General features: G+C 39.5%; 1 protein-coding gene across 1 annotated transcript in view; it reads left to right on the top strand.

Annotated features, from left to right (window-relative positions):
- The window catches only part of Dnah12 (dynein axonemal heavy chain 12), a 206,294-nt gene that overhangs the window by 112,165 nt on the left and 79,016 nt on the right, over nucleotides 1-15,113 (top strand). The window contains exons 40-41 of the mRNA XM_035452634.1: nucleotides 707-873; nucleotides 8,152-8,407. Of these exons, the coding sequence (XP_035308525.1) occupies nucleotides 707-873; nucleotides 8,152-8,407 (423 nt within the window). The remainder of the gene's footprint in view (nucleotides 1-706; nucleotides 874-8,151; nucleotides 8,408-15,113) is intronic.

Here is a 15,113-nt window from a genome sequence, read left to right as displayed (position 1 = left end):
CCTAAATATAACAAGCTGAAGCTATTTCAAGCTATTTCATGAAACCTCTTGTAATTGCCATGTTCAGCATCTGTGCCTATTTATTGCCCCCAACCCTATTTCTGTTGTTTTAGCCAATAGATTTGCCTTAACTTCAAAGTCCTTCAAAGTTAGAATACTGTAAAATTTCTAAGTAAAAGAATTTTGATATCCAGTTTTACAATGGACAAGCAAGTTTAAAAATTACCAGAAATATTTAAAAAGCATATACATTTATGTTGGCTATAAAAATCCAACAAAGGTTAGGAACATTAATGTTTTAAAACCTTTGGTAAAGAGGTATCCAGTGTGAAAAGTATTATAGAATTACGCATGTATATATAATGCAAGCTTGACATGTAAATACCTGTTATAATTCTAAGTGCAGAGGAGGGTCTCAAGAGATGTATTTGAAATGATGTTGAGTTTAAGGTTTAGTATCAATTTAAGTAAGAGTAACTCAGAGTAATTACACACATAACATTATTTCCTCTGAAAGACTGTTCAGTTCTTTTTTCTGATGTTAATTTTTTATGTTAAGTTATTGACTAATTAAACAAATTGTAGCTGCTACTGGTGTACCATGGATACTGGAAGCATAGATCTTAATATTGACTTAAACAATGGTGATAATAGTAAGTTAATAATACTACCATAGGTAAATATATCTTTCTTTTTAAATTTTTAGAACATCATTATGGCAAGATTGGACAAAAGGCGCAAGGGAGTATTTGGACCACCTATGGGAAAGAAGTGTGTAATATTTATAGATGATATGAATATGCCTTCATTGGAGAAATATGGAGCCCAACCTCCTATTGAGTTATTACGACAGTTCTTTGATTGTGGACACTGGTAAATAATTAAAGTATTTTTTCATTTATATTTATTCTTCTCTCATACAGTATATCCATTTCTAATACAGCCTCTTCTCCCTCCACTCCTCTCAGACCCCTACCGCTCCTCCAGATCCACTCCTCCTCTGTTTTCCTTCAGAAAAGAGCAGGCCTCCCAGGGATATCAACCAAACACTGCATAACAAGCTGCAATATGACTAGGCACAGACCCTCATATCAAGGCAGGATGAAGCAACCAATGAGGAGGAGAAAGGGTGTCCCAAGAGCAAGCAAAAGAGTTACAGACGCTCCCGCTCCCGCTCCCGCTCCCGCTCCCGCTCCCGCTCCCGCTCCCGCTCCCGCTCCCGCTCCCGCTCCCGCTCCCGCTCCCGCTCCCGCTGTTAGGAGTCCCACAAAACTCCCAAGTTAACAACCATAACATATGTGCAGAGGACCTAGTGCAGACCCATGCAAGCTCTGTGATTGTTGCTTCAGTCTCTGTGAGCCCCTATGAGCCCTGCTTAGTTAATTCTGTGGGCTGTGTTTCTCCAGTGTCATTGACCCCTCTGGCTCCTACAATCCGTCTTCCTCCTCTTCCCTAGGGTTCCCCAAACTCTGCCTAATGTCTGGCTGTGTGCCTCAGTATCTACTCCTGTCAGCTGTCAGGGGAAGCCTCTCTGATGATGATTGGGCTAGGCACTGATCTAAGAGTATAGCAGAATAACATTAGGAATCATTTCATTCTCTCTCTCTTTTAAAACTCTTTTCTATCTGAATTAGAAACAGGATTGTTTTACATGACAATCCCAGTTCCCTTCTCCCTCCCATCTGCCCCTACCACTCACCCCAACTAAAACCCTATCTATCACATATCCTTTCTGCAACCCCTGGATGGTGAGGCCTTCCATAGGGTGTCATCAGAGTCTATTGTATCCTTTCGGATAGGGCTAGGCCCACCCCCGTGTGTCTTGGCTCAGGGAGTATTCCTCTATATGGAATGGGCTCCCGAAGTCCACACCTATACTACGGATAAGTACTGAACTACTACAGGAGGTCCCGTAGATTTCCGAGGTTTCTGCACAGAAACCCATGTTCCTGGGGTCTGGATCAGTCCCATGCTGGTATTCCAGCTATCGGTCCTGGGAGCAAGAGATCCCCGATGTTCAGATCAGCTGTTTCTGTGGGTTTCACCAGCCTGGTCTGGATCCCTTTGCTCTTCACTTGTCCTTCTCTGCATCTGGATTCCAGTTCAGTTCAGTGATTAGTTGTGGGTGTCTGCTTCTACTTCCACCAGCTGCTGGATGAGGGCTATCGGGTCACATATAAGTTAGTCATCAATCTCATTATCAGGGGAGGGCATTTAAGGTAGCCTCTCCTCTGTTGCTTAGATTGTTAACTGGTGTCATCTTTGTATATCTCCAGACATTTCCCTAGTGCCTGATTTCTCTGTAAACCAAAAATGTCTCCCTCTATTATGGTATCTTCATTCTTGCTATCATCTATTCTTCCCCTGACTCAACCTTTCTGCTCCCTCATATCCTCTGCATTCCTCCTCTTCTCCCCTTCTCATTCTCCTAGCTCCCTCCCCCCTCTTCCCGTGCTCCCAATTTGCTCAGGGGATCTTGACCCTTTCCCCTTCTCCAGGGGACCATGTATGTCTCTCTTAGGGCCCTCCTTGTTTACTAGCTTCTTTGGCAGTGTGGATTATAGGCTGGTAATCCTTTACCCTATGTCTAAAATCCGCATCTGAGTGAGTATATACCATGTTTGTCTTTTTTTGTGATTGGGTTACCTCACTCAGAATGGTTTCTTCTAGATCTATCCATTTTCCTGCCAATTTCAAGATTCCATTCTTTTTTCCGCTGAGTAGTACTCCATTGTGTAAATGTACCACATTTTCTCTATCCATTCTTCTGTTGAGGGGCATCTAGGCTGCTTCCAGTTTCTGGCTATTACAAATAGTGCAGCTATGAACATGGTTGAACATATGTCCTTGTTGTATGAATGTGCTTCTTTTGGGTATATGCCTAAGAGTGGAATTTCTGGATCTTGTGGTAGACTGATTCCCATTCTCTTGAGGAGTCGTCATACAGATTTCCAAAGTGGCTGTACAAGTTGGCACTCCCACCAGCAGTGGAGAATTGTTCCCCTTTCTCCACATCCTCTCCACCATGAACTGTCATTAGTGTTTTTGATTTTGGTCATTCTGACAGGAGTAAGATAGTATCTCAGAGTTGGGTTTTCATTTTTAGTTGTTTTGATTTACATTTCCCTTATGGCTAAGGATGTTGAACACTTTCTTATGTGTCTTTCAGCCATTTGATATTCCTCTATTCAGAATTGTCAATTTATTTCTGTACCCCACTTTTTAAATAATTTATTTAAGTTTATTTTATGTGTATTGGTGTGAAGGTGTCAGATCCCCTGAAACTGAAGTAACAGACAGTTGTGAGCTGCCATGTGGGTGCTGGGAATTTAACCCGGGTCCTCTGAAAGAGCAGACAGTGCTCTTAACCACTGAGCCAGCTCTCCAGCCCCTGTATCCCACTTTTTAATTGGATTGTTTGGTATTTTAGATACTAGCTTCTTGATTTCTTTGTATATTTTAGAGATCAGCCCTCTGTCAGATGTGGAGTTGGTGCATTCTCTCTTTTTTTGCCAGTTGTGCTTGGTTCTATCCTAGGTCTCTGAGCTATCCAGCTTCCAGTTCCTTGCCATCTAGGTAGTGTCAAGCATGGGTTCCCTCTTGTGACCTGGGCCACTCCAAATTCTGAGCCACCTTTGCCCCAGAACTTCAGGCAGGACAGGTTGTATGTCTAAGGTTTTGTGGCTGGGTTAATGTCCCACAGGAAGTTTTGCCTGGTTACAGAAGATGGCTGGTTCAGGCTCTATATCTTCCATTACTAGGAGTCCTCACTAGGGTCACATGTAACAGTAAGTCTTTACTCCAAAGCCACTCAAGCCCTGTCGCCACATGGGCGCTTTCCACCAGGCCACCCAAGTTCCACCTGCCACCACTTTAAGGTCCCAGGTAACACACAGAGACCTATATTAGGTACAAATGCTGCTTGGCCAATGACTATGATTTCTCATCTGCTGTCTCAGTCTTAATTATCATAAATCTATATATGTTATGACTTATCTTATTGAGGACACCTTCTGCTGGCACCCTCTCTTGCTGGTGGATCATATGGTGACTCCAGAGCAGAGACCAGGAGGAAGAACAAGAGAAAAGGAAGGACTTCCTTCTTGTCCTTGCTTATATATGAGTCTGCCTGCTATGTCACTTCCTGCCTGGATCTCTACTAAATTTCCCAGAATCCACCTTGACTCCTAGTCCCACCTAACTTGCTGCCTCATTGGCCAAACAGTACTTTATTTTTCATCCAATAAGACAAACACATACACAGAAGCACTTCCCCGATGAGTCACCCTCATGGGTTCCAATATGTTCCCACTGTACTAGGTTTCCACATAACCCTCCAAAGTTCCCCCCAATTCCAGTCATCTCTTCCTCCATTACTCCCTTGTCTACTTGATCCCTCCTGTTCCCATACCCAACCACCCACAGTCCATATGCATAATCTATTACATTTCCTTTTCCCAGAGAGATCCATTCTTTTCCCCCTTAGAACTCTCCTTGTTACTTAGCCTCTGTGAGTCTGTAAATTGTAGTGGGATTATCCGTTACTTAACGGATGGTCTGAGTTGCCTTGCTCTGAATAATTTTTCTTTTAGTTCCACCCATTTGCCTGCAAATTTCATGATGTCTCTTTTTTAAACAGCTGAGTAATACTCAATTGTGTAAATGCATCACATGTTTAAAATCCATTCTTTAGTTGAGGGACATCTAGGTTGCTTCTGGTTTCTGAATATTATGAATAAAGCCTCTATGAACATAATCAAGCAAGTGCCTTTGTGGTAGGATGGAACATCTTTTGCATATATGCCCAGGAGTAGTATAACTAGGTCTTGAGGTAGATCAATTCTCAATTTTCTGAGGAGCTGCCATATTGATTTTCATAGTGGCTGTACAAGTTTGTACTCCCCCCAACAATGGAGGAGTGTTCCCCTTGTTCCACATCCTCGACAGCCTGAGCTGTCAATTGTGTTATTTATCTTAGCCATCTGACAGGTTTAAGATGAAATCTCAAAGTAGATTTGATTTGCATTTCCCTGATGGTTAAGGATTTTGAACATTTAAGTGTTTCTAGTCATTTGAGATTCCTCTATTGAGAAACTCATTTTTTAAATTCAGTCATTTGGTTTGTTGATGCTTAGTTTCTTGAGTTCTTATATAGTTTAGATACTAGCCTTTTACTGAATGTAGAGTTGATGAAAGTCTTTTCCATTCTGTAGACATCCATTTTGTCCTATTGAATGTGTCCTTTGCCTTATAAAAGCTTTTCATTTCCATGAGGTCTCATTTATTAATTGTCAATCTTAGTACCTGGGCAATTGGTGTTCTGTTTAGGAAATTGTCTCCTGTGCTAATGAGTTCAAGGCTATTCCCTACTTTCTCTTCTATCAGGTTCAGTGTATCCAGTCTTATGTTGAAGTCTTTGATTCATCTGGGCTTTGGTTTTGTACAGGCTGATGAATATGGATCTATTTGCACTATTCTTCATGGTGACATCCAGTTAGACCAGCATCATTCATTGAAGATGCTTTCTTTTTTCCATGGTGTATTTATGGCTTCTTTATAAAAAAAAAAAAAAAACAAGTATCTACAGATATATGGATTTATGTCTGGATCTTCAATTTGATTCCATTGATCAACATATCTGTCTTTATGCCAATACCATTTGGTTTTTAATACTATAGCTCTGTAGTAGAGCTTGAAATCAGGAATGGTGATATCTCCATAAGTTCTTTTATTGATCAGGATTGTTTTAGCTCCCTGTTTTGTTTTGTTTTTCCATATAAAATTGAGTATTGTCCATTCAAGGTCTGTAAAGAATTATGGTGAAATTTTGAATGGGATTTTGTTGAATCTGTAGACTGCTTTTGGTAGGCTGGCCATTTTATAATATTAATTCTAGTGATCCATGAGCATGGGAGATCTTCCCATCTTCTAATATCTTCTTCAGTTTCTTTCTTCAAAGACTTAAGGTTTTTGTCATACAAGTCTTTTGTTTACTTGGTTAGGGTTACCCAAGATACTTTATATTATTTGTGGCTATTATGAAGGGCGTTGTTTTCCTGATTTCTTTCTTAGTCCATTTGACATTTGTATATAGGAGGGCTACTGATTTGCAGGGGTTAGTCTTGAATCCAGACACTTCACTGAAGGTGTTTATCATCTGTAAGATTTCCCTGGAAAGCAAAGCTGCTTGTCTTATAGCTGGGAAGCAAAGGAGAAGATACTGGGTTCCCAGAGTCCCTTTAAAGTCATAGCTCCAGTGATCTGAATACTTTCCACTAGTCCTCATCTCTCAGTGGTCTACTGCCTCTCAAGCTGGCTACCAAGCTTTTCTGTTATGGATTTTTGGAAATTATACCAGGGCATCAGGAACTTAAAGCAGTATTCACAGTCCATTTGCAGTCAGAAGAGAATGCAGGCACTGGAGCTCAGGTGCTTTCTCCACTCTTATACAACCCAGGATCCCCAGCCTAGGAAATGGTACTAACCAAAGTGGACAGGATTTCCCACCTCAATCAATGTAATTAAGATAATCTCCCAGCTGGGTGGTGGTGGTGGTGGTGTACACCTTTGATCCCAGCACTCAGGAGGCAGAGACAGGCAGATCTCTGTGAGTTCAAGGCCAGCCTGTTCTACAGAGTGAGTTCCAGGACAGGCAAGGCTATACAGGGAAACCCTGTCTTGAAAAAACAAATAATAATAATAATGATGATGATGATGATGATGATGATGATGATGATGATGATGATGCTCTCCCATAGATATCCTCAGAGGCCCATCTCCTGAGAGATTTTGACAATTAAAACTAACCTGCACAAATTGTTATGGCAATATTCTATTTGGTTTTAAGATAAGTATGATTGGAATGTAAAAAATAAATTAATTTTAAAAAGTAAAGTAAAAAATTATCAATACAAGTAACATTATACAGATTAAACTATGTTATATTTGGTAATATGCATGTATGCCCATATATATATGCATGAAATGGCAATTATTGAAAAAAGAGGCCATGAGCTTGAAAAAGAATGGCAAGAGGTATATGGGAGGGTTTGAAGGGAGGACAGGGAAGAGAGAAACATCATTATATAGTACAATCTCAAATAGAAAAAAAATACATATAAAAAGATGAGTATGGTAATATACTCCCATAATTCCAGCCCTCAGAACAACAGCCCTATAGAGTAAAACCCTATATATATAATATATTATATATATATATATATATATTCTTTTCTCCTAATCTATGTCTTGCCTTTCACAAATAATAAAAGTTTTTATTTTAATGAAGATAGCCTTTTCAATTATTTCTTTCACAGTTTGGGCCTTTGTTATCATAATTTTCTCCAATGTTATCTTCTAAGATTTTGGTGATTTTGTACTTAATATTTAGGTCTGTGGTCCATTTTGAATTAATTGCTGTGATAGGTGTATAAACCCAGTGTTTGAATGTATTTCTCTACATGTGGATGTCCTAGCACTATTTATTGTAAAAGCATTATGTTTTGCAAGGTCTTTGAACCCAGCTGCTCACTCTTCACATCTTCTGATGAAAGTTTCAGTATTAAAGAACTTAGCTGCCTGTTGAAAATAGTAAACTAAATTTAGTTATTCAGCTGACTGACTAGCACTTCTTTGAAGTTTTGTGTTTCTGTAATAAAGCCCTCTCTGAATGTAAAATGTGTAGGTAATATTTAGACATTGTTATTGCACTCTGAAGATAGGACCCCAGATGATAAGAAGACCAGGACTTTACCATAAGCAGAGTGTTCAAACTGAAGACACTGCTGAGCATAAAAGGACAGTGTTGTTGCTGCCAAGCACAATCCAGACTCATCCTAGGCAAAGTGGAACAGTCACCCCTAACTATAACCAGCTACAAGTATGTTGTAACAACATGCTTCCAGAGTTCTGGTTTTGAAGAAAAAGAAAACTTATAGAATCAAATTTAAGGAAGCATGGAAAGGAAGGGAAAGGCAGGGGAGGGGAAACAGAATCCCCAAACCTGGAAGGAGGAGTAGAATATTTTCTTCTACTTGAAACATGATCTAAAGTTATTCCCTTTACAGAAGCTAAAACTAACATTAAATTTCTAAAGCTATCTGTGCTTCATTCTGTGTTCTTTTCTGTCTTTGTCTTGTGTGTTTTTTCCAGGTATGACCTTAAGGACACCAGTAAAATCACATTGGTTGACATAGAGCTGATGGCAGCCATGGGTCCCCCAGGTGGTGGAAGAAATGCAGTCACTCCCCGTTTTATTCGACATTTCAACATCTGCACTATCAATACTTTCAGTGATGAAACTATGGTCCGAATTTTTTCATCAATCATGGCATTCTACCTTAGGACTCATGAATTTTCTCCGGAGTACTTTTTAATTGGAAACCAAATAGTCAGTGGGACTATGGAGGTGAGCAAGTAATACAGTGTAAGATGTGTTAGTGTCAATTACTACCCTTACTTGATCTTCCTAAAAAAAAAAAAAAAGCATTCCCTTGACCATCTTTGGTTTCCATTATCAGAGATCCTGTTCAAACAGTTTCACAGCAGGAAGATCATAGATTCTGAAAGTAGAGAATCTACCTGGAGTTGAGACTTGTCTGCTATCCCTAGTTGGATATCCTAAAAGAAGCAATTTGACCTTTTGGAGGCCCAATGTGTAATCACTGAAATGACATATAATACATGTTTCCTAAGCTTATCGTAAGGAATTTGCCCATAACCAGTACCTGCCTCACCATAATCATTTCCTTGATGCTTAGGTTCCCACTGTGGTATTTGTTAAATTTTCTCTTTTCTGTCTCCCTTCTTAAAAAAAAAAAAAAAAAAAAAAAAAAAAAAACGTATTTTTTATTGATTCTTTGGGAATTTCACTTCATGTACTCTAAGCCCACTCATTTCCCAGTTCCTCTGTATCCACCCTTTACCCTTGTAGTGTGCCTCCAGCCAAAAAGGAAAATTTAGAAAGAAATAAAATAAAAAATAAATAAAAAATAAAAACAAAACAACACAAAACAAAAACAATAGCAACAGCAAAAAGCAAAACAAAGCCAACAGGATCTCCATGACTCCAGGCAACCACAGGATATCTGGGAGGAATTTGGGGGAGGATCCAATATTAATGGTGTTCCAGAATCCAAAGTCCTTGAACCTAACCTTTATAACTCATTACACAATAAACATTTGCAAATAAAGCTGTTTGGACAAAAGGGTCAACTGAGTGACATAGTGCAGTTCCTAATGTCTCTAAGACAAATGAAGAGGTGATGCAGAGGCAGGAAAGATGGAAAAGTGAAGAGGGTTTTTTGTTTAGTTGGTTTTGTTCTGTTTTCCTTCTTGTTCTTCATAATTTTTTCTTCTTTATAATTTTTTAAATTTTAAAACAGTCTTTTATAATATTAAAAAACCAATACCAGTTCCCACTCACTCCCCTCCTCCTGTTTCTCCCACCTCCCCCAAACCCCACCTCACCATCCACTCCCCAGAGAGGGTGAGGCTTCCCATAGGGAATCAACAAAGTCTGGCTATCACTTTGAGGCAAGACCAAGGCCTTCCCCCATATATCTAGGCTGAGCAAGGTATCCCTCCAAAAAGATTGGGCTCCAAAAAGACAGTTCAAGCACTAGTGATAAATCCGGGTCCCACCATCAGTGGCCCCACAGACTTCCCAAGCCACACAACTGTCACCCACATTCAGAGGGCCTAGTTTGGTCCTATGCAGGTTCCTCCACTGTGAGTCCACAGTCAGTGAGCTTCCCCTAGCTCGGGTTAGCTGTTTCTGGGGTATCCCCAAAATGGTCTTGACCCCTTTTCTCATATTATCTCTCCTCCCTCTCTTTGACTGAACTCTGGGAGCTCAGGCCAAGTGCTTAGCTGTGGATCTCTGTATCTGCTTCCATCACGTTACTGGATGAAGATTCTATGATGACAAGTAGGGTAGTCAAACTGATTGCAGGCACCTTCTCCACTAATGCTTAGGGTCTTAGCTGGGGTCATCCTTGTGGATTCCTGGGAATTTCCCTAGTGCTGGGTTTCTCCATTGCCCTATAATGGCTCCCTCAATCAAGATATTTCTTTCCTTGTTCTCCCTCTCAGTCCTTCCCCCATCTCAGCCATCCCTTTCCTTCATGTTCTTCCCTCTCCCCCTTTTCCCTCTCCTTCCACCCTCCCTTATACCCCCATGCTTCCAATATTCTCAGGATATCTTGTCTATTTACCCTTCCCAGGGGATCCATATATATGTCTCTTTTAGGGTCCTCCTTGTTTCTTAGCTTCTCTGGGGTCATAGACTATTATCCTTTGATTTATATTTAATATTCGCTTATGAGTGAGTACATACTGTGTTTGTCTTTCTGGGTCTGGGTTACCTCACTCAGGATTTTTTTTCTAGTTCCATCCATTTGCCTGCAAATTTCAAGATGTCATTGTTTTGTTTTGTTTTGTTTTAACTGCTGAGTAGTAATCCATTGTATAAATGTACCACATTTTCTTTATCCATTCTTTGGTAGAGGAACATCTAGGTTGTTTCTATAGGTTCTGGCTACTATGAATAATGCTGCTATGAACACAGTTAAGCAGATGTCCTTGTGGTATGAGTGTGAATCCTTTGGGTATATGCCAAGAATGTTATTGCTGGGTATTGAGGTAGATTGAGTCCCAATTTTCTGAGAAACCACCATGCTGATTTCCAAAGTGGCTGTATAAGATTGAACTCCCACCAGCAATGGAAGAGTGTTCCCCTTACTCTGAATCCTCTCCAGCATAAGCTATCATTGGTGTTTTTTATCTTACCCATTCTGACAGGTGTAAGATGGTATCTCACAGTTGTTTTCATTTCATTGCTCAACTAAGGATGTTGAGCAATTCCTTAAGTGTCTTTCAGCCATTTGAGATTCTTCTGTTGAGAATTCTCTCTTTAGATCTGTACGCCATTTTTAATTGAATTATTTGGCACTTTGATGTCTAGTTTCTTGAATTCTAAATATAACTGGTGTTATATTTAGGAAGCGTTTTACTGTGCCCATGCTTTCAAGGCTACTTCCCATTTTCTCTTCTGTGAGATTCAGTGTGGTTGGATTTATGTTGAGGTCTTTGATCCATTTGGATTTGAGTTTTGTGCATGGATATAGATATGGATCTATCTGCATTCTTCTACATGCTGACTGCCAGCACCATTTGTTGAAGATGCTTTTTTTTCCATTTTATATTTTTAGCTTCTTTATCAAAAATTAGGTGTTCGTATGTGTGTGGGTTGATTTTGGGGTCTTCAATTCAATTCCATTGGTCCACCTGTCTGTTTTTATGTCAATACCAAGCTGTTTTCATTACTATACCTCTATAGTAGAGCTTGAAGTCAGGGATGGTAACACCCCCAGATGATCCTTTATTGTACAAGATTGTTTTGGCTATCCTAGATTTTTTGCTTTTCCATATGAAGTTGAGTATTGTTCTTTCGAGGTCTGTGAATTGTGTTGGGATCTTGATGGGGATTGAATTTAATCTGTAGATTGCTTTTGATAAGATTGCTGGTTTTTACATGTTGATCCTATCTATCCAAGAGCTTGGGAGATCTTTCCATTTTCTGATGTGTTCTTCAATTTCTTTCATCAAAGACTTAAAGTTCTTGTTGTACAGGTCTTTCATTTATTTGACTAGAGTTACCCCAAGATATTTTATGTTATTTGTGGCTATTGTAAAGTGTGATGTTCCTTTGACTTTTTTTCAGCCCTTTTATCATTTGCATATAAGAGGACTACTGATTTTTTTTAGTTGATCTTGTATGCTGCTGCATTACTGAAGATGTTTATCAGCTGTAGGAGTTCCCTGGTAGAATTTTTGGAGTCACTTATGTATACTCTCATATTGTCTGCAAATAGCAAAAGTTTGACTTCTTCTTTTCAAATTTGTATCCCCTGATCTCCTTTTGTTGTCTTATTTCTCTACCTAGAACTTCGAGTACTATATTGAATAGATAAGGAGAGAGTGGACAGCTTTGTTTTGTTCCCGATTTTAGTGGAATCCCTTTGAGTTTCTCTCCATTTTATTTGATGTTGGCTGTTGGCTTGCTGTATATTGCTTTTATTATGTTTAGATACATTCCTTGTAACTATGATCTCTGCAAGACTTTATCATGAAGAGGTGTTGTATTTTGTCAAAGGCTTTTTCAGCATCTAATGAGGTGATCATATAGTTTTTTTCTTTCAGTTTATTTATATGGTGGATTACATTAACTGATCTCATATTGTGAACCATCTCTGAATCTCTGGCATGAATCCTACTTGGTCATGGTGGATGATTTTTTTATGTGTTCTTGGACTTGGTTTGCCAGTATTTTATTAAGCATTTTTGCATCAATGTTCATAAGGGAGATTGGTCTGTAGTTCTCTTTCTTTTTTATTTTTTAAGTTTTTTAAAATTAAAAACAATCTTGTTTTACATACCAATCGCAGTTCCATCTCCCTCTTGTCCTCCTACTCTCCCCACCATCTCCCCATTCCACCCCCAATCCACTCCTCAGAGAGGGTGAGGTCTGCCATTGGGAATCATCAAAGTCTGTCACATCATTTAGGGCAGAACCGAGGCCCTCTCCACTATATTTAGGTCGAGCAAGCCCACAGGGAATGGGCTCCACAAGCCTGTTCATGCACTAGGGATAAATACTGGATCCACTGCCAGTGGTCCCATAGACTGCCCAAGCCCCGCAACTGACAGCCACATTTAGGGAGCCTAGTTCAGTCATTTGTGCAGGTTCCCCAGCTGTCAAGTCTGGAGTCAGGGAGTTCCCACTTACTCAGGATAGCTATTTCTGTGGGTTTCCCCAGCATAGTCTTGACCCATTTGCTCATCACTCCTCCCTCTCTACAACTGGACTCCAGGAGTTCAGCTCAGTGCTTAGCTGTGAATCTCTGCTTCTGCTTCCATCAGCTACTGGATGAAGGCTCTATGATGACATTTAAGGTAGTCATCAATCTCATTACAGGGTAAGGGCATTTAAGGTAGCCTCTCCACTATTGCTTAGATTTGGAATCTACAAGGATGACCCCATCTAAGCAATAATGTTGTTCTCATTCTTAGTTGCATCTTTGTGTGGCTTGAGTGTCAGGGTAACTGTAGCCTCGAAAAGAGTTTGGCAATTTCTTTCTGTTTCTATTGTGTGGAGCAAATTGAGGAGTATAGGTATTAGCCCTTCTTTGAAGTTCTGATAGAACTCTGTGCTGAAGCTGTCCAGCCCTGGGCTTTTTTGGGGGGGGTGGGGAGACTTTTGATGATTGCTTCTATTTCCTTGGGTCTATTTAAATTGTTTATCTGGTCTTTAATTTTGGTATGTTGTATCAATCAAGAAAATTGTCCATTTCTTTTAGATTTTTCAATTTTGCGGAGTAATGATTCTCTGGATTTCCTCAGTGTCTGTTACGTTCTCTTTTTCATTTCTGAGTTTGCTAATTTGGATATTCTCTCTCCACCTTTTGGTTAGTTTGGATAAGGGTTTGTCTATCTTGTTGATGTTCTCCAAGAACCAGCTCTTTGTTTCATTGATTCTTTGTATTGTTTTCTTTGTTTCTATTTTATTGATTTCAGCCCTTAATTTGATTATTCCCTGTTGTCTACTCCTCCTGGTTGAGTCTGCTTCTTTTTGTTCTAGAGCTTTCAGATGTGCTGTTAAGTCACTAGTGTGAGATTTCTTCATGTTATTTATGTAGGCACTTAGTGCTCTGAACTTTCCTTTTAGCACTGCTTTCATAGTGTCCCCTAGGTTTGGGTAATTTGTGCAATTATTTTTGTTGAATTCTAGGAATTCTTTAAATTTCTTTATTTCTTCCTTGACCCAGGGGTGTTTCAATTGACTATTGTTCAATTTCCATGAGTTTGTAGGATTTCTGCAATTAGTGTTTTTGTTGAATTCTAACTTTAAGCCATGGTGGTCTAATAAGATACAGGGGGTTAGTTTAATTTTTTTTGTGTCTGTTGAGGTTTGCTTTGTTACCTAGTATGTGGTCAGTTTTAGAGAAGGTTCCATGAGGTGCTGAAAAGAAGGTATATTCTTTTGCTTTTGGGTGAAATGTTCTATAAATATCTGTTAAGTCCTTTTGAGTAATGATATCTGTTAGTTCTCTTATTTCTCTGTTAAGTTTCTGCCTGGAAGACCTGTCCATTGGTGAGAGTGAAGTGCTGAAGTCTCCTACTATTGGTGTTTGGGGTTTGCTATGCAATTTAAGCTTTAGTAGTGTTTCTTTTATATATGTAGATGCTCTTGCTCTTGTATTTGGAACAGAGATGTTCAGAATTGAGACTTCATCTTGGTGGATTTTCCTGCAACAAATCTGAAATATTCTTCTCCATCTCTTTTGAGTGATTTAATTCAAAATCTAGTTTTTTAGATATTAGGATAGCTACACCCACTTGTTTCTTAGGTCCATTTGATTGGAAAATCTTTTCCCAACCCTTTACTCTGGGGTAATGTCTGTCTTTGAAGTTGAGGTTTGTTTCTTGTATGCAGCAGAAGAGATGGATCCTTTTTTTTTTTATCCATTCTGTGTCTTTTTATAGATGAATTGAGTACATTGATATTAAGGGATTCTAATGACCACCAATTGTTAATTCCTGTTATTTATTTATTTATTTTGGTTTTTCGAGACAAGGTTTCTCTGTGGCTTTGGAGGCTGTGCTGGAACTAGCTCTTGTAGACCAGGCTGGTCTCAAACTCAGAGATCCGCCTGCCTCTGCCTCCCGAGTGCTGGGATTAAAGGTGTGCGCCACCAACATCCAGCTAATTCCTGTTATTTTTCAGTGGTAGTATTTGTGTGTTTCCCTTCTATGGGGTTTTCTGGTGTGAGGTTATCTGTTGCCTGTGTTTTCATCGGTACAGCTAACTTCCTTGGGTTGGAGTTTTCCATCTAGTACTTTCTGTAACATTGGATTTGTGGATAGGTATTGCTTAAATCTGATTTTGTCATGGAATATCTTGTTTTCTCCATCTATGGTTATTGAAAGCTTTGCTGGGTATAGTAGTCTCGGCTGGCATCCATGGTATCAGTGTCTGTAGCACATCAGTCCAGGACCTTCTGGCTTTCAGAGTTTCCATTGAGAAATCGGGTGTGATTCTGATAGGTCTGCCT

Source organism: Cricetulus griseus (assembly GCF_003668045.3).
Source record: "Cricetulus griseus strain 17A/GY chromosome 1 unlocalized genomic scaffold, alternate assembly CriGri-PICRH-1.0 chr1_1, whole genome shotgun sequence".
In the NCBI taxonomy this organism is placed as follows: domain Eukaryota; kingdom Metazoa; phylum Chordata; class Mammalia; order Rodentia; family Cricetidae; genus Cricetulus; species Cricetulus griseus.
Note: the sequence above shows the minus strand (reverse complement) of the source record. Positions and strands in the feature narration are given on the sequence as shown.